The sequence below is a fragment of the Furipterus horrens genome, unplaced genomic scaffold (genome assembly GCF_987537825.1).
Source record: "Furipterus horrens unplaced genomic scaffold, mFurHor1.1.pri manual_scaffold_8, whole genome shotgun sequence".
In the NCBI taxonomy this organism is placed as follows: Eukaryota; Metazoa; Chordata; class Mammalia; order Chiroptera; family Furipteridae; genus Furipterus; species Furipterus horrens.
In genome coordinates this window covers 19,618,834-19,638,344 of record NW_028327178.1, presented here as the reverse complement: position 1 = coordinate 19,638,344, position 19,511 = coordinate 19,618,834, and the positions used below count along the sequence as shown (strand labels likewise).

Below are 19,511 nucleotides of genomic sequence, written 5' to 3'. Positions count from 1 at the left end.
GGTGAGAGAGAGAAACACCAGGAGGGGAGTTTGGGCAGAGAACTGAAGACTCCGAATTGGGCATTAGGATAATATGGCAGCCATCTGGGAGGTGGATTTTGAAGGCCAACACTTGTCTGCCCTGCTACTCACTGCTTCCAGCCCACTTCAAATGCTGGACACGGTAACAGAACACTCACACGCTTATCTTAATAGGGGGTGGGGGCAGGAGACCTGGGTCTGGGCTGCCCAGCTGTGGGACCCTGGGGCTCTCACAACATTCAGTTCACAAACGTCTTCCCGTGAGCAAGATGAGAGGCCTGGCCAGATGTTTGTGGCCTCAGCCCGTGGGGAGATCTTAGCAGGTATGTAGGACCAGGTGTTATCACTGTGGGTCACCTGTCTAGGTCTGACAGTGAGGGGAGGCACCCTGACCGCCAGGACCAGTACTTACACCAGGAACTCTGTCTGGCTCTGAAAGCCACTGGTTGCAGAGGCCTTCCTCACTGGTCTCTTGTGGGCAGATAATTGCTTTTCAAAAGACTGCTTTACTTTGCAACTTGAGAGCTGGAGTTTCAGAAAGGAGTGACATCTGACTCCAGCCCTGGCTTTGAGGAAGTGCTCAGCAGTGACAGGCCTGAACCTTCCAGTCCTTGGTGCCTGCCAGCTAGCTGCCCCCTACCATCCTCTCCCCACCCCTCCACCATCCTGGGGCCTTGGGGAGGGAGTCGCCTTGGCCCTCCCAGTAACCCCTCCCCTTCCGAGGCCTGTTCTACCCCCAGCTGTGAGGGAGAGTGCCACTGGGTCAATGAGCTGAGTGACAGAGGGGAACTTGACACCCTGAGAACTGGCCTGGGGAGGATGGAACACGCCAGAGCGGCTTCCCTGGAGACCAGGACGGTTTGGTTCCCACCCTACTGTCCCAGGGTCCCATATCCCTGGGAGGAGTGGGGGAGATTTAGCCTGGTTGGCTGGTGGGCCTGTGATAGGGACTCTGGGCCAGCCTTTTGGTGGTGGTGCCCATGGGCAGGAGGTGGTCATTGCGAGGTGAGGCCGGGGTGGGCAGCAGGCAGGACGAGGAGATGTCAGGTTGCCACCCTTGTCCTTGCTCCACAACGTGGCCTGGCCGTCCCTTTTTGCTTCATGCGAGGGCTTGAAGGTGGTTGCTCTCAGCTCTGGGGTGTTGAGAACGAAATCCACTTTACTTCAGGGTAACCATATTGATCCAGATGAGAAGACAGCTGGACTATACCTGAAGCTCAGGGGGCTGCCTGCTCTGGAGAAGTCCCTGGGAAGTCCCCTGGCTCTGCTGTCTCGGCCACCACCTCTGGCACTCTAACTTCTGGGTCTCGCTCCTCTCTGCTCCTGCCCAGCCCCCCCTTAAGGATCTTCCATACCCCCTTGATGCCATTCCCCTCATCTCCAGGCCAGAGGAAACCAGAGATGGGCCCATGTCTCCTCTGGGTGTCCTGGCCCTGTTTTTGCACCACCCTCTTGCTTGGGAGGTCCCCTCACTGCCACCTCTGCTTTATCAAATGATGTTCCCTGGCTCTGCCCTCTCCCTCCCAGCGACAATTAGCTTTCAGGAAAGACCTCGGTTCAAATCGCCACTCTGTCAACGAACTTTCCAGAGACTCGGGACGTCTATCACTGGTATCTCCACCTACCTGCCCGAAGCCCGGGGCCCCTGAGCCCTCTGCTTCTTCCTTACCTTTCCCTCCAGTGAAGCCTTGCGGTTTCTTCTGTCCTCTCGTCCACTCACCCTCCAGCTGTCAGTCTGTTCAGGCTCCGTGCCTGCCAGACCTGAATCAGCCACCAGTCCCCGGGCCCTTGTGAATCACCTCTCATGGCCTGTGTATGCCGGGTGGGCATCATGTTAGCCCCACTGCATGGACTTCCGCTGCCCCAGTTGTGCAAGGCTCAGCCTGGACCTCCCACCGCAGCCTGCCCCGCCTCCCTCATGGCCCAGGCCTGAAGGTGCTGCTCCCAGCCAGCTCTCCAGGGTTAACAGTCAGCATTGATGTCCTGATTTCTAAGAGGCACTTGTTTTTCTTCTCACTTCTGAAACAAATGTATGTCTTACATTTGATGTGTTTCTTTAGTGTGTTATTTTGCTTGTTTCTGGGAGACTCTTCCTTCCCCCAACTCCTGAAAAATGTTACTTAGCTCATGGTGAACCTTGCATCGATGGCATTTCAGTCCTGGGGAATTAAATAGATAGTATAATCGAAGACATCTGGAGATTATTACTTTTTTTAGCCCCAACCCCTCTCCCTCAGTCAATCCCCATATCCAATGGAGATTATTTTTTCACCCAACGGAGTAAATCTAATGGGAAAATTTGGAGGTTGTCTATTGACGGGGGCATTTTCGGATGCATTTTCTGAGCCTCTCCTCACATTCCTCACTTTTTGTTTCCTCTTTCTGCACTGGTTGACTGTTTGTTCCTTCCCTATGTTCTGATTTGTCGATTTGATTCCTGGTTTTCTTTCCCTCACCACTAGTTTCGTATGTGTTTTTGTTCATTTCAACAGGACTGGACTTCATTCCTTCCCTGTCTTGTTTAAGATCTGCTGTTAGGTCTCTAAGCATTTTTATAACCAAAACTTTGAACTGTGCCTGAGAAAGATTTCCCACCTGCTGAGCTGTTAGGTTAGATATTTGCTGTCTGGTCAGCTGCATCACCGGGATCTCTATCACGATCTGTGTCATCCTGACTGTTTTGTGTTTACCTTTGCTTCCTGGGCGGGGCTGTCACACCTCCTATGCTATAGGGGTTGGAGCCCCATGCACTCGTCGCTACTGGGCGACCCTTCTCACCACACTGCGGTGTTTTGTGTGGGGGCGGGGGTCCAAGATGGATTCCTGCTGTTCACTCTCCACTGAGAGACCGGGAGCCTCCTCCTCTATCCCCACACCCTCCGTCCCTCACAGTCTGAGGCAATGGGGGTCTGCCTTCCCTGGTGTTGGAATCGCGAGCTGATGGGTTTGGTCTGCAGCTTTGGGTGCTTTACAGGCACTTCTCACCACCCCTTAAATACAGGTGTCTGTACTTACCACAGTCTCACCACCATCGCCGCAGCTGCCACTTCAAGCACAGCTTGACCTCTCTGCCTCAGCTTCGCCCCTCCTACTTGTCCAGATGAGCACCACTTGTTTATAACTTCATACGTTGGACTTCCATGTAGCTTTATTTTCTGGAACTTCTGGTTATTTTTGGTTTTGCAGTAGTTGTTGTCCTTCTTAGTTGTGGAGGGAGATGGAGCATGTCAGTCTAGGCTTCCATCTTGTAATACTGCCCCCCACAATTTTCTCCCTGGTGTATTCTTTGTTCTTTCTCTCTTACCAGGAGTCAGTATGGACTTTTCTGACCAGAGTTTTCACTGTTTGTATCTTTTTTATCCTAGTTCCTATCTCCTAGTTCTACTTCCTGAGAAATTTCCCCAGTGTTTCTTCTGTTGACTTTCAGATTTCACTTTTATATTTTTAATTTCCAAGAGCACTCTCTCTTGTTTTTTCATTGCTCTGTTTAAAGGAACTTCTTGTTTTTTCATGGATCCAGCATCTTATTTCTCTGAAGTGTTTCAAAGTTTATTGTTTTCCTGGTTCTTGCATTACCTTGGTTCGTGGAGTTCATTTCCTTTTTTTCCTTTTCTTTCTTCTTGTTTTTTAAAATATTTGTATATTCTCTCTCTCTTTTCACTTTGTAATCTTCCTCAAGAAACTGGTCACCCCTTGGGGCTGTCTGTTCACATTGAAGACTAGGTCACTAAAGTCTTCCAGAAGTTGTGTGTATGGATTTTTCAACTTACAGGTTTCATTATGGAATGGCCAGCTGGGGACCCAACCATTTTCCTGGGGTACTCCCAGCCCAAAGTATCTGTAAGAGCTCTTTCTGGGGCCAGTTTCTAGTCCAAGGCTATGGTGGGTGCAGGGAAGGGGCATCTGGGTGACAGTTCTTTCAGAACCAAGTGGCAGAAGGGGGCAGAGGTCTCCAAAGTACCATTCATAGACGTTCACCGAGCCCTACAGTCTGAGCTCATTGCTGCACCCTGCCCTCCTCTATTGGAGCCTTCCTGGCTCAGTTTCCCCACATACTACCAGGGTGAGGGGAGGAGCCCCAGGCAGAAGAGCTCCTCATGCAGACTCGTCATCGCCTTCCCATTCTCAGCTCCACAGTAGCCACTGCCTCCAACTCCTGACCCTCCTGCACGTGTGGCAAGACCTGTCCCCTTTCTTGCTGACCACCCGCCCGTCCCTTCGGTTGGAGCTTGGTTTCTGATTTCTTAGCTCTGCTAATTCCTCCATCTGCTTTCCATCTTCCAGACATCTGCTGACATCTGTTGCCTGCTGATGTCACCTCTCCTGTTCTCTCTGTCCTTATCTGTTTATCTGCTCTCTGTTTCTTTGGTCTCATTTTAGTGGGGTTTGGGAAGGAGCGGAACCTGCCATGTTCAGCAGGAAGCCTCTGCAAATCTTCCCGAGGGGCCAAGCCCTCTTCCTGGCCTTACTGGGGATTCCAGGGCCAAGAGCTACATCTTTGCTTGTCATCAAAGTCCATTTTATTTAGAAAAGTAATGGAGACTTGATTAAATGTTGGCTGAGCCCGACATATTCCTAGAAATGGTTGCTTTTAAATAAATTATACTATCAGAACACATTGTTTATTATCTATGTGGTTAGTTTGTTTCTTAAAACTACATGAGAAACAACTGCCGGCTGTTTTCTCTCTGGAAATGATGGCTCCCTGTGGGCTGGGTTCCAGCTAGCCGAGGCTTTGGTGAAGTTCAGAGCTTGGTAAGGCTGGGCTCACGGTTCTCTGTGTGGCATCTATTAGAAAAGGCAGAGAGGTCAAAGGTTGCACGGGAGGGGTCTAATTCAAGAAAGCCAATCTGCCTCGGGGACCTTAAAACTCCTTTATCAAGCGTGTTAATTTAAAAAATGATGGTTATCTATTCATTAAAGAAAGCACCCATCTCTCCTCCAACACATAAGGCACAGGGCCTTTGCTTGGCAGCATTGAAGATGACCTTATGGATATAAAAGCGATGAGATCGCTGTGTTCTAATGAAGGTCTTGAGTGTCTCCAGCTGCAGGGTGTTTTCAGGCGGTGATGGGGTCTGCGGGGGAGGGGTGCAGTGCTGGTGTTCAAGGCATCTTCTTTCTGCCCCTGCCTCTCCAGGTGCCCCCTTTCAAAGGTCTCAGCACCCTCACGCTACCTCCTGCCGCCACTTCCACCTGGGCCCCCCGCAGCCGCAGCAGCTCGCGCCCGACTTCCCCCTCGCCCACACCGTGCAGTCGCAGCCGGGCCTCAGCGCCCACATGGCCCCGGCCCACCAGCACAGCAGCGCCCTGCACCAGTCGCTGACCCCGCTGCCCACCCTGCAGTTCCAGGACGTCACAGGTCCCTCCTTCCTACCTCAGGCCCTGCACCAGCAATACCTCTTGCAGCAGCAGCTCCTGGAAGCCCAGCACCGCAGGCTGGTCTCGCACCCCAGGTGGGTGTTTTCTAGGACGGGCGGGGGCGGGGGCGGGGCCAAGGGCAGGACCGCAGTCACTAAGTGGGTCTGTGCAGAGGCAGCTTTGCTCCAGTTAGAGGAATTCATTTCCAGCAGTGAGCGCTACCTTGACTCCAAAAGGGTTCCCTTGATAGCTAGTGTGTGTCCCTGACACATTGCCCAGGTACAGGGACAGGAGCTGTATAGCTGGTGGTCAATGATGCTTAGAATGGAATTTTGCACCTTGTGGAATATTTGACTGAGGATCCTTTAGATCCCCACTAGCTACCTGATCACCTGGCTCTAAAACCCAAGATCCATAAGGATTACCAAAGGTCATGACCACGTCAGCCCTGCCTTCAAGTACCCCTGGTTTGGTTGGAGAGACCAGCTATGAAACAAATGGAGAATAAAGTTAGACAACACTAATCAAAGTGTGTGAAGGAGCTGGGGCCGGGGCGGAAGGGCCAGGGTGTCCTTGGCAAATTACTTCCCCTCATGAGCCTCAACTATCAAGAGAAAGAGTTGAACCCGATCAGTGGTTCTCAACCTTCTGTATATATGGTTATGACTCAATACTTACTATATTAAAAGTTAAAAGAGAAATTTAAAAAATTATTAATTCATTTAAAAATAACAACAACGAACTCATTATAGGTTAACACCAATAAAATATTTTTGAAAAATAGCTAATATTAATGTGGTAAGAAGAGTGACCCCCCCTTTGAAAACATATTTGCAATTCTCTTTAAAGCCTAGCTTAATGGAAGACAACTGTGTTCTCCTGTCTGCTTCTGTTGCAGAATCACATGTCACAAATGTTTGCCTGTGAGAGAATGAAAAAGTAAATAGCATCATAGTATTACTATAAAAATAGTTTTGAGCTCACAAACCCTATGAAGGGACTCCCAGGGGTGCTGGGAGCACACTCTGAGACTCTTGGGACTAGATGGTGTCTGAGGCCATAAGCAATCATAACTATAGGGGTTGGGTCCTGAGACAAAGGATGAGCGTTGTAGATGAGTGTCAGAGGGAGGAGAGGTCACCATGACTGGAGCATTCAGGGAGGCCTTCCAGCAGGAGGTGGCTTTGACCTGGGCTGTGAAAGCTGAGAAGAGTGTGAAGAAGGGTGAAGGAGAAGAGAGCATGTGGGAATAGGGTGCGCAGAGGTGGGAGAGCCTGCAGGAGGCAGATCTGAGCGTCTTGAAGACAGCCAACTGAGGACAAGGGAGTAGGAGAAGGAGCAGAGGAGACAGAGAGGCTGGATGGACAGGTGACCTGCAGCAGACAAACCCAGGAGGAGGCCTCAGTACAGTGTGCAGTCAGAGAGAACAGGAGTTTTCAGCTGCTGCCCAGATGGGAAACTTCCTCAGAGTTTGGGAAGAGGGGCCAAGCCCACTGCTCTGGAGGCTGGCTGGGGCTGCTCAGAGCTCCTGACAGCTGGGGGGTCCTGGGCAGCCCTGATAGCATGGGCTCTCCTTCCCTTCTGGTGCAGGCGGAGTCAGGAGCGCGTGTCTGTCCACCCCCACCGACTCCACCCCAGCTTCGACTTTGGCCACCAACTCCAGACACCTCAGCCCAGGTATTTGGCTGAGGGCACTGACTGGTGAGTTTTTGGGATCCCTGGGAGAGGGAGGGTGGGTGGAGGGTCTTGCCTGACCCATGGAATTCCTGTGTCCTTCACTTGAATGGTGCAGGAGGCCTGGCCTTCAAGCCCCAGCCTTTGCCCCTGTCCCCAGTCACCCTCAGGGCCAGATTGCCCCCCACTGGGCCTGGTTCTGGCAATAAGCTCAGATGTGGCTGGGTGCCCATGTGCCCAGACTGGGGCTCCAGTCTCATGTTCTTGCAGGGGTTGGGGTGGGGGGGCAAAGATACAAAACATTTTCTAAGCTTAATGATAGCTAGGAACCAGTGGTTCTTGGGAAAAGGGTAGAAAGAAGAGTCTCAGGAGCTCATAGTCAGGGAAGGCTTCCTGGAGAGGGGAAAACTCAATCGCTCTATAGGGAACAACCAATGCATGCCAGTAAGGAGACAGAGCCAGCCAGATCAGAAGCAAGGACTCAGGGGAGAAGCTGGGGAGAGAGGTTGAGGGCGGTGAAAGCAGTGGGCCCTGTGAAGTCTTCCTGCTATCTCCTGCACTTGGGACAGAGGCTTTTGTTGCCCTGGGATGTAGTGTTGCTTAGTTTTGGACCCTCGGTTGCACCAGACTCCCTGTTTCTAGCTAGGAGAGGGCTGATCTAAACTCAGGTTGGATCTCAACACCCAAACACTTGAAAAAGATGTTCAGTTTCCTGAAGTAGTTAGGGGTAAAGGGCATCTTGCTTCCAACTTGTTTTTAAATAGTTCAGAAAAAAACCCTGTGGACAAGTATGTGTGTGTGTGTGTGGCAGAGAAATAGCAATGCAGTAACATAGTTAAAGGTTAATACTTGGGGAATTTGGGTGAAGCCTATCCAGGAATTCTTTGTGACTTTGAGGTCAAAAACTTGTTTTTTAAGAATGTAGAAACAAACATACAAAACCCCAGAAGAACCTCAGTGGGAAGGATGGACTATTAAACAAAATCGACGTGCAGATGTGCCACTTCTCAGCCATTTAGTCACACAGACTGGCTTAATCAAAGGCTGGTTTGGGAGCAACCTGGGACTGGACACCTAGGAACGCTTCAAAGGATAGTTCTGGTTGATTGAAGGTGAAAGGTGCTTCCAGCACAGGAAATAGCTGTTTTAACAGGTTCTGTTGTCCCCAGCCCCTGCTGGCTCTCGGGTACACTCTGTGTATTGAACAGTCCCTTTAAAGATAGATTGCATGGTGCCGACTGTAGCCCAGCCTTTTTCTAATTAGCAGATTCAAATCAGGAAGATTTAATTGCAGTTTGGATTGAATTCTGTCCCTCAGCATCAAGTCAATTCAATTTAATTCAATCCAGTCCACATGGAGCACCCAGGGCCCTTGCATACGGCTGAGCGATCTGAACAAACACACGGGGCCCAACGTGACAAGTGGGACTGGACAGGTGACACAGGTGAGAATTGTCCTGGAAAGATGTCAGGAGGAGCAGTGTAGGCGTTAGCCTAGGCTGAGGCCACTTTCTTTACTTAGCCAGATCTCCTTGCCCTTCTCATTCACTTCAATCACTCTGCATTCCTGACCCCTGCTTGTCTAGAGAAACATGACAGCGGAGGCCCCTGAGGCTGGGCTGTGCCCCAGTAGGGGGTGTTGGGCAGCCTCTGTCCTGATCCCACCTGAGCCCACTCCTGGGCCCTTTCTCTCTGTTTCTCCCCACTTCTCAAGTAGGAAGCTTTTTCCAGAGAAGGAGGTGACAGTTTCTCCTCCCTTGTAATTAGCTCTGCTCCAGCAAGGGCCTGCCTCCTGTGACAAGAAGCCTTTTGTAATTGTGATCATGCCAAATGCATCCTGCCCCTCTTTTCCAGGGAGGCCTCTTCTGCCAGGAGAAATGCATCTGGAAATGAGATGGCAGGAAATGAATTATAGGAGGCGCTAGTCTCCCCCTCTGTGAGGAGCCCTGGGAGGGAGGAGGGAGGAGGGAGGAGGGAGGAGGGTGGGTTTGCAACATCCCCTGCCCCACTTTCCTTCAGAGAACCACCAGAAACCACTGAATTCTGCTCTAAATCATTCCAGAAATTAACACACCACAGCCGCCCTTGTCCAGCCTCAGGCCTTTCCTCAAGCAGCTGCTCTCAACCAGGATGCATGCTACCTGGTCTAGGCCTGACCCTGACCTTGAGCCACCATTCCAGGGTCTCCCTCCTCATCCTGCTCCCTCTATGACTTAGTCCTGGCTTTGTAGTTCCAACTCTGACCCCCAGCGCAGATGGCACCCTGCTCTACCACCCAACCCTAGCCCTGACCATGCAGAGGCCTCCAGGCACCTGGGACCTTAGAAGGGTCAGGGTGGATGGAGAACAGGACCCTCCTCCTGTCCTTCCCCTGAAGGCAGCAAAGCCTCCTCACTTGCACTTTTGGAGAGAGCTCCGTGCCAAGAACATAAGGGTCCATGGAGCACCAGACTACTCCACATGTCAAGGCCATTGACAGCGGAAGACAAAGTCTAGTTTGAGGTTTAGACACAACTGATAAAAGCTGTGCTGCTAGGCAATGTCCACGAGAATTCTCCAGGGCACCTTTCTGGGTAACTCGGTGGCTTCAGGCCTTTGGAGTGTTTGTATGACTCCTTTCAGAACTCAGCCAGGTTCTTATAGGCTGCTGGCAACAGCAGGAAGGTAGCAGGCACTGCTCCTCCAGAGGCTGATGTCTCTATGGGCAAGTCCCAACCCAGGCTCCTTTAGGGTCCAAGCACCACCCCCTGTTCAGGGATCCTGGTTGCAGGAAGGAATTTTCTGATGAGATGATAAGAGGGAATCCCAGAGCCTGCCCAGGCCCCACCTGAGCAGATCATCCCTCTCATCTGAAGGCCAAGGTGTCTTCTACTTCTCTGGTCAGCATTCTTGGAGTTGGGGCAACTCTGTTCTCAGCTCCTTGGACTTAGCTTTGGTGGAATTCTCTGAATGTCTCTTTGGCACTTTGAACCTGCTGGGTAAATGCTAAGGGTTAGAGCTTCAGCTGCACAAGGGTGCGCTGTGGAACTCCTTCACTGAAGCAGGTCATGGGATAAGCCTAGGCCAGGGTCAAAAACCCTGGTGGCCCTAACTGGCTGGCCAAGGACCACAGATAAGGTACTGCCCTTTTCAGGCTTCATGTGGGTCTGAAGAAACAAGGGCTGGACTAGTGAATTTCTGTTTGCTTCTAATTGGCTCCAAGAGTTTAACTCATTTCTCAAAGGACATACCCATTTGGAGTTATTCCAGGGATCCTGGCTAATACATGTAGAAAATATAGGAACATCTACATTATAATATATATTCATCATGGCCAGAAGCAGAAATTCCTTTAATGTCATTTTATATATATATATATATATATAACTGAAGAAATCTGATTTTCTTTTTTTTCTGTAGTTTCCCTTATCTGGATCTTGCTGGTCACCCTCTAGTGCTATCACTTATGATGTTCCTTAGTTTCCTGTGTTCGCTGTACATTGGCACCTAGATTAAGGTTTGAGCATATTTAAGGTCAGCTCTTATCAAAAATACTTTAAAAGTGTTGTTATTTTTTTTCCAGCAAGAAGCTGATTCTCTCTCTCTTTGAGCTGTTAGTAGCAATTGATGATATTTGCCTGCAAGATCCTTTATTTCTTTAGAGTATTCAAAAAAGGAAACCGATAATTCAATCATTCCTTACTCATTTATTAGCTAGAAAACTTTTATAAAGAGAAATCTTCCTTCATCAACTACTTGGTTACCCTGAAGTACAGTTAATAGAAGAAAGCCAAGATAAATGCTTGATTTCCCCCATTTATTTACCAGTTTTCAAAATGAGGGCTTGGTTCCCGAGCATCCTTCAAAGGGACCAACTTCCTTTAGAATCATTTCATGGATTTGTACCTATTTGATGTGCTTCAGTTTATTGCAGTTGTGCTCGTGGACAGGCAAATTGTCCAAACTGGCCAGTTGCAACCTCTTCAGGATGGTTTTGGCATGACCCTGGTAGTGTTGATAACTATCTTGCTTTCATTTGTGACAAATGTTTTATTCTATCTCATTTTGCACATTTCGTGTTCCAGACTAGAAATTAGCCATTTTCCCAAGGGGCTCTGGTTCCTTTTCAGTTGCATTAATTGATCAATTTTTAAGTAAAATAAAATTTCCTATACTTTTAGGAGGGAGTGGGGGAGTATTCCAGTATAGCTTGTCCTGTCTCACAGCTGTGGAGGTCCCTCTTCTCTTGTTTTCTCCAAGTGGTAGAAGTATGGCCTCTACTGCCCTCTCTACTTTATTTGGACCTTGTTTTGGCCCCAAATCCCTGACCAACTCTGTTTGGATTTTTCTTTTAGCATTTCTCTTGGGGGTGGGCTGTGTCTTGGGAGGGTGCTTAGGTGCACTAGTTTCAAGAAGTTGTATGAGGTCTCCATTGTTCTGGCCCCTTCAGAACTTGCATAATCTTTTCTTCTCTGAGTCTCATTTCTGTTTGTATAAAGAGAGGGGACGGGAGAGCTGATGTCCAGTTCCTTGCAGCTCTGGCAGTTTGTGACTCTGGTTCTACACCATGGGCTTGATGTCTGAGGTCCCTTCTGTAACCTGATGGCTGAGTCACCCACCTGTGGCTCCTGTGGCCGTGTCCCTGCAGGGATCTCAGTGTGGACGCTGGCTTGAGTCCTGCTCAGTTCCAGGTGCGGCCCATCCCTCAGCACTATCAGCATTACCTAGCGACGCCTCGAATGCACCACTTTCCCAGAAACTCCTCCTCCACGCAGATGGTGAGTGAGGGGCTCTGCCAGGAAACTGACTCCTGTTGCCTGTTGGGGGACAATCGTGGGCTGCGGCCTGTGACTCCTGTGTCCTCCATGTGTCCTGCTCCCTGTGGCCCATCTCACAAGACTGGCATGAAGAACAAAAGAGACCCCAGAGGTGGCCCTTGGACCTGGCCTGCTGATCCCGTCTGCTTTCTGCACAGGGCTGGGCTTCTCTCTCTGCAGGTGTTGAGGCTGCAGAAGGATCAGGTCAGATTTGGGTCATTGCAGGCTGCACAGAATGAAGGTGACAATGTTCCATTAAAGTAGCAAAAGGCTGAACATCTTATCCCCAGGCAGCTGCTTCATGTTGCTATCCCAAAGTGTAATTCCAGCCTGCTAGCCCTCGCTTCTGCCCTTGCCCACTCAGTACCTCAGTCTCGTTCTTTGTAAAGTGGGGAGCGTGGGCAAGCAATCTTGGTAGTCATGTCAGCTCTGAGGTCCTGTGGTTTCTGTTATAAAGCACCATTTCCTGAGAATAAAAACTAATGTTTATTGCATACCAGGCACTGTTCTAAGCACTTGACACGAATTATTTCATTTAACCTCAATAATCCCTCATGGAAGTGTAATGCCCTATTTTACAGGTTGGCAAACTGAGGCGTAGAGAGGTTAAGTAACAGGCCAGGGTCATGCAGAGAGACAGATGAGGAGCTGGGCTAGACACTGGCCATCTGACTCCCACCGGGGTCAGAGTGAGGTGAGTGAGGCAGCACCAGGCAGGTACAGGGGCAGAGCTTGTCTTTATTTAAAATGTTGAAATTTTGTTTATTACAGATTCTTTATACTAATTTTGATTTTAAAAAATATTGCTTTAAAATATTCTTTGCCTTGGTCACTAAGTCTTTTGGTGCCCCCTTAAATGTGGTGCCCTCATTCAGCCCACCGTGGCCAGGCAGGGCAGAGTTGAGGGGAAAGGCCCCCCAACTGCCTGGGTGGAAATCATGGTTCTGCCACTTGGTTGCATTACTTAGGCCCCTTACTTAACCTGTTTGTGTCTCACTTACCCTGTCAGTAAACTGGGGATAGTAACTGCACCCACGTTACAAACCAGATGAGATCATTAAATGCGTTAGTTATGTGAGGAGCTTAGAACAATGCCTGGCATGGAGCAGATGTCCCATTAGGTTAGGCATTACTTTATTGACTTAGTCCTTTTTTCTGGGCCTGGTTCAGCACAACCCTGGTTCTTGAGGAGCTGCGGGAGACCCAGGAGCAGGAGAAATGGCACTTCTGCCCATAGTTGCTCAGGGTGTGCAGATGGGCGGTTATGGGAGGAGGAGTCGGATTCTGGGCTTATGGGAGCCTTGAATCCTAACTGAGGCATTTTTTCCCCAACAGGTCGTCCATGAAATCCGAAACTACCCTTACCCTCAGCTTCACTTCCTTGCTCTCCAGGGACTGAACCCTAGCAGGCACACCTCTGCTGTGCGGGAGAGCTATGAGGTATGCTGGCCCCTCTGTCTGGGAATTCTCCTGCCAGCCTCGCTTCAGCGGGGCTGGTGGAGAAGCCATTGTCATGTATCATTGCCATTCATTGCCATTCATTGCATCCTCGCTCCTGTCCCCCTCCTGGTGAAGAGGGCATGGGTGGGGTAGGAGGAGCCTTGGGACTGAGAGGAAGAGGGAGAAAGAGAGAGTGAGTAGCAATATTTCGATCTTCCAGACAAGTTCTTCTCAATGGCTGTGTGAGAGCTTCCTGCTAACATCTGTCAGCGCCTCTCCTCCTTACCACATGTGTGCACGTGCCTTCGCACATAAGCGCACACGCCCCCATTTTTCTCTTTGCAGGAGCTGCTGCAGCTCGAGGACAGGCTGGGAAATGTGACTCGGGGAGCTGTACAGAACACCATCGAGAGGTTCACCTTCCCCCATAAGTACAAGAAGGTGAGTCAGCCAGCAGGCCAGCCTGCCTAGTAAGGGTGAGGGGAGAAGGGTGTCTGGTTGACTTTGGCCTGGTTATACACAGAGGGGCACAGTCCAAAATCAGGAAGGCTTTGCTCTGGTTAGAGGCTCTAAAGCTGTGATACCTTCCCAGGGTCTTCTCCCTTACCTCTGCCAGGTGTGACCAGGAGGGCAAATGCAGCCTCCCATCAGTAAGGGAGGAGGCTGGGTATATGTGTGCATGTGGACTTGTGAGTGAGTACATTAGGAAGGTGTACAGGGAAATGAGTGTTAGTGTCTGAGTGGGGTGAGCAAGGGCAGCACCTGCACTGACAGCTAAGGCTTGCCTTGGGCAAGAATTCCAATTCCAGCCTCACATGTAGACAAATGGGCAAATAAGGCTTCAGAGCAGCATTTTCAATTCTTATTGAATATCAGGATCACTAGGGGAGCTTTTAAAGCCACAGATTCACAGGCTGTAACCTAAGCCTACAGAAGTGGACTCTCTAGAGTTATTGCCAGAAATCTAAGATAGGATTAGAAGCCAGGAATCTGAGTTAAAATTTTTTAAAATTAAATTAAAAAAAATTGGAAGCAACTATGATGTCCTTCAATAAGTTAATGGATAAACAAATGGTGATACATCCACACAATGGAATATTATTCCCTGATAAAAAGAAATGAACTATTAAGCCATGAAAAGACAGAAGGAACCTGAAATGCATATTGCTAAGTGGAAGAAGCCAGCTTGAAAAGGCTGAACACCATATGATTCCAGCTATATACCATTCTGGAAAAGGAAAAACAATAGAAAGATCATTAATTGCCGGGACTTCAGGAGAAGGAGTCAAGAATGAATATGTGGTTCACAGGGAATTTTTACGGCAGTGAAACTATTTTGTATAATACTGTAATGGTGGACACATGACAATATGCATTTGTCAAAATCCATTGGACTGTTTAACATAAAAAGTAAACCCTAATGTAAACTAAGAGGCTTCACTTAATAATAGTGTATCACTACTGGCTGATGAGGGATGTTAATAATAGGGCAAAAAAAAAGACTGATATAGCAGGTGAGCATGGCCAAGTGGATTGAGTGCCTGCCTGGGATACGGAAAAAAAGACTGATATGAAAACAAACAAATAAATAATTTTTAAAAATTTAAGAATTAAAAGCTTGACAGCACTAAGAAACTTACAGCAAGAACATGCTCATTGTGGTCAAGCCAGAGCCCATCTTTACCCCTTCAATGGCCCTAGGATACAGTGTTTGTGAGCAGAAGGTGTTGGATTCAGACAGGTTGGGCACTTGTCTCCTTCATTTGGGGCAGGTATAACAAAATACAATAGCTGGGTGACATGGAAGCCAAGATCAAGGAACTGGCAGATTTGGTTTTTGGTGAGGGCTCTCTTCCTGGCTTGCAGATGGCTAACTTCTTGCTTTGTCTTCACATGGTGGAGAGAGGAAGCCCTGATGTCTTTTTCTCTTCTTACAAGGGCACTAATCCCATCATGGGGCTTCATTTTAGTGACCTGATCTAAAACTAACCACTTTCCAAAGGTTCCCTCTCCTAATATCATCACTTTGGGGGTTAGGGCTTCAACCTCTAAATTTAGCAGGGGAGAACACAGGCATTCAGTCTGTGGAACAAGGGGTGTTTAGGAGCCTGGAGCAGTTTCTGCTTCCCTGACCATTGCATGCTCACTCCTGGCAGGTCCACACACTCCACCTGCCATCATTGCCAGAGGCTGTGAGGATATAAAGAAAAGAACAAGTACAAAGGATGAAAAGGGAAAATGGACTGAATCAATGAGATAAAGAGTTGAGTTAAAAACTTATGAGAATAGCCCCTGCCAGGTGGCTCAGTTGGTTGGAGTGGCATCCCCTACACCAAAAGTCTGCGGGTTTGACTCCCAGTCAGGGCATATACTAGGGTTGCAAGTTCAGTCCTCAGCTGGGGCATGTGCAGGAGGCAACCAATTGGTATTTCTCTCCCACATTGCTGTCTCTCTCTCTCTCTCTGCCCCTTTCTCTCTATATATAATTAATAAACATACCCTCGGGTGAGGATTTAAAAATTAGGAGAATAAAGGGAGAATTAGGAGAATAAAATACTATAAAAAAGCAATAAGAATAATTAAAAATGAGAGATGATAAATTTTAGGACCCACATAAAATGTAAAAAATACTTTAAAAATTCAAACTGAAAGTAAAAAAATATAAAACAAAAAAGGATATTTTAAAATAGTCATGCTATAAGAATAAAAAATGTAAAAAATATATATGCTCAAATAGAAAAACATAGAAAGAGTAAAAATTAGGAAAAGATATGAAAACAACATAAAATTGAAACCAATGGCCTCAAAGTAAAAATGAACATTAATGAAAATGAAAAAGTAAGGGCAAAGGAAGTAAAATAAATATTAATTTTTGAAAAAGTTAAAGTTGAAATAAGAGTTACATAGATAATGAAAAAAAAAAAAGATAAAAATCAGAAAACCTAAAAGATTAAAATTACAAAATAAGAAACAGAGTAAGTTTTGAAAAGAGAAAGTGGTTTAAAGAAATATAGATTAGATGTGGTAAAGCAAGGTATGACTATTAAGTTAAAATTATTAATAATAAAAAGGATATCATAAATAATGGTGAAAAAATAGAAAATAAGCAAGTAATTGGTTGAGCCTTAGTGGTATATTTTATTGAACTCCTCTTTTTTTGCAGGGCTAATGACAAGAAAGCCACTCCTCCAGCAAACCCAGCTGGGCTCTTAGGCAGGCAGACAGATCATCATGACTCCATTCATCTTCACAAGCCATGCCAATTATACGGGACTAGGAATGCAATTCTGATTTTCTGGATCCTGGATGAGGGGAAGTTATTGCAGTGTGGCTTGCAGTGGGGGTGGAGGGGCACAGGGAGGCTCAGAGCAGAAGGCATGGAAATTTTTGTATGTTCTCTCCAGACAAATCAGACTAAGAAGTTTCAGAGCTTAGAACCAAGGACCAGAGTAGGGAGAGCTGGCATCTAGGCCTGGCCCCAAGGTCATAGTCATTCTCTAGATAGTCTTTATCTTGGGACTCTACAGATTTTGCTCTTGGCAAATGATCTTTAAGTCTGCTTTTCCCTGGAGAGGGAACAGAAGGGCTAGTTTTCTTCCCATGAGTATTATCAGACTGTTTCATGGCATAGCACGGAGATGGGGACACGAAAGGTAGGTGTATTGCATTCACTGATGACATTCCTTCCTCCCTAGAGTATTTATTAAGCACCAGGGATGTACTTGTACATGGCCAAGGGTGGGTGACACCTAAAGAAGAGTGAGCCATGATCCGTGCCATCCAAGAACTTGAAACTTCCCACAGAGTAGTTAGCTATTTTTAATAATTATCAAAGAATTTAGAGCAGGACAATTGAAGTCAATAAAGTATAAATAGAGTGTCTGCACGAGGACTAATTTCATGTTGGAACTACTGCCTATCTTAAAGGAACTTTCTGGATAGGAAGAGAAACCCAACAATATAAAATAACAGTGTGGTACAAATTACAGGCCAGATTGAGGGTTTTTGCCTTTACCTAATAATGCACACACAAAAAATACATTAGTAAGGGTAGGAAGGAAGGAAAGGAAGGATAAATGGATGCTTGGATGCACGGATGCATGGAGGAATGAAGCATGCTGGACCTGCAAGTGGAGGAGAGGCCTGGAGGCAGCGACCTAGGTTGGAAAGGGTGTGAGGAGCCATGGACAGGACAGAGCAAACAGAAAAAGTGAAGCTGTTTATTCACAGCCACCGTTTTTGCAAAGGATTGATTCATTGGTACCCAATTCCTTGTGAAACTCTATGGTCCTAGGATGGGGTAAAGTTTATGACTGGGACATGAACGGTCTGGAACAACAATAATAGAGTTCATGTGGCTTTAGCCCTCTGTATTCTATAGCAAGGAGGAGGGGTTAGAGAGGGGGCAGGGAGAAGGGCCTGGGAAGGGTGCTGAAATCTGGGTATTACATAGAAACTTAAAAAGAGACTGCCTCACTGTGGTAGAAGGTGGGGGAAGAGGCTGCAAGGAAGGGAGAGGCTGTGGGTGAAAGACAGTGACCACCAGGCGAGCCTGCTTCAGGTAACAAATGCCCCTCCTTTGCTTCTCATAGAGAAGACCCCAGGATGGCAAGGGCAAGAAGGAAGAGGGGGAGGAGTCTGATACAGATGAGAAATGCACAATTTGTCTGTCTATGCTGGAGGATGGAGAAGATGTGAGGTAGGAGGCCCGCCTCTTGGATTTCCTCTCCCTTCCCTTGTGGGTATCAGTGATCATGTTGATTTGTTTGTGCAAGGGTGAGTGTGCCTGTGCGTGCCAAGTGTGTCACAGTGTGCTTCCTGGATGTCCTACGAAGGTTGGGTGTGGAATGTTCTAGTATCTATGAGTGTGGACTCATAGATACTAAGAGTAAAAGAACAGTCTGCTCTTTGGCCTGGCTTTGTTTCAGGTTGAGCTGAAAGGGCCTCATGGAGAAGGAGGACTTTGGGGCTCCTTCCTGGTGTGACTTCTGGGCCCAGCCACAGCCTCACTTCATGGCAGAGCTCCCCCAGAAGTCCTGGGTGTGAGGCTCCCAGTCCCTTGAGTAGCAGGTACCCCTCGGCTCCTGACGGAGCTCTGGGCCTCAGCCTTTCCTCTGACTCTCCCCCTCTCTTCCAGGCGCCTACCGTGTATGCATCTCTTTCACCAGCTGTGTGTGGACCAGTGGCTCGCCATGAGCAAGAAATGCCCCATCTGCCGGGTGGACATTGAGACACAACTGGGAGCTGACAGCTGAGGGAGGAATTAGCCAGTGGACGCCCCATTTTCCTTCACCAGGTCCCCCCACGGCCATAGCCCTTGCAGCCAAACTTTGCCTTCTGAGCCATTTGACATAGAGGAAAAGCCTGCAAGCACATTTTGTGGAAAGAGGAGTTGGTGGTATCAGTATCTGAGAGAAAGGAAGGGTCGGGGAGGACCCACCCATCCGGAATGGTGACTGTCCCCATCTGCCTCGCTGCGCAGGAGGGAGGGAGCTGGCCATGCCTGGAGCAGGGGTGGGAAGGGGGGGCCCACGCTGCTGAGAATCTAGACGTGACCCTGAAGGTCCTAGCTCATAGACCGGCCCCTCAATCCTGTCCTTCGAAGGATTGTATATATACCTCTCGACCACGTAGAAACCATGTAGGGGTCTCTAGCTATTTCTGTGGATGGCAGCGGAGCATGTTAGCTTAAGAAAAATGTTGTGTGTGGTGCTCTAGTCATCTTGTGGTGGTCATGTCGCTATTACCGAATTCGCACCAAATATTTCTCATTGAGTTTCTTGTTTTGGTGCCTGACCGAACCAAACAACGACAGCCCAAATCTTCCCGTCTTTAATGAGAGAAAAGGGAAAAGGAATCAAAAGTGAAAGAAAAAAAAGCCAAATCCTGTTTACGATGAAAATAAGGATTTATTTTCACCCAGGTTGGGAGGCGGGAGGGGGGGTCCTTGTTTTGTTTCTGTTTTGGTTTTTCCCTTTGCTTTCGTTTTTCTCATGTTTACAATGCACGGAGCATGGAAGGGGGCATCTGGGGGAGGGGAGGACTGGAGAAGGAGCAGGTGGGGGTCTTAGATGGGCCTCTGAGGGGCTCAGCCGAGCTTGAGAAGGTAGAGTTTTAGTAGGTTAGAGGAGAATTCTTTCTCGAAGGAGGGATCCCCCATTCCAGGGCCCATCTACTTAGCTCCAGCCATCACCCCTGGTTCCACCCAGAACCAGGAAG

General features: G+C 48.3%; 1 protein-coding gene across 1 annotated transcript; it reads left to right on the top strand.

Annotated features, from left to right (window-relative positions):
• The first annotated feature begins 5,265 nt into the window (after window positions 1-5,265).
• On the top strand, window positions 5,266-19,227 carry ARK2C (arkadia (RNF111) C-terminal like ring finger ubiquitin ligase 2C). Its single transcript, XM_090285101.1, has 7 exons — window positions 5,266-5,477; window positions 6,973-7,083; window positions 11,684-11,813; window positions 13,188-13,292; window positions 13,638-13,733; window positions 17,885-17,991; window positions 18,430-19,227. The coding sequence occupies exons 1-7, from the start codon at window positions 5,302-5,304 to the stop codon at window positions 18,545-18,547; spliced, it is 843 nt and encodes a 280-aa protein (XP_090141227.1). The 5' UTR covers window positions 5,266-5,301; the 3' UTR covers window positions 18,548-19,227.
• Window positions 19,228-19,511: the final 284 nt, after the last annotated feature.

Bases quoted from the DNA above. Each gene is read 5' to 3' on its own strand.
- ARK2C (XM_090285101.1), top strand. From the start codon at position 5,302: ATGGCCCCGGCCCACCAGCACAGCAGCGCCCTGCACCAGTCGCTGACC. The intron at 11,814-13,187 runs GTGAGTGAGGGG...TTTCCCCAACAG, and splicing joins ACTCCTCCTCCACGCAGATG to GTCGTCCATGAAATCCGAAA. The intron at 17,992-18,429 runs GTAGGAGGCCCG...CCTCTCTTCCAG, and splicing joins GAGGATGGAGAAGATGTGAG to GCGCCTACCGTGTATGCATC.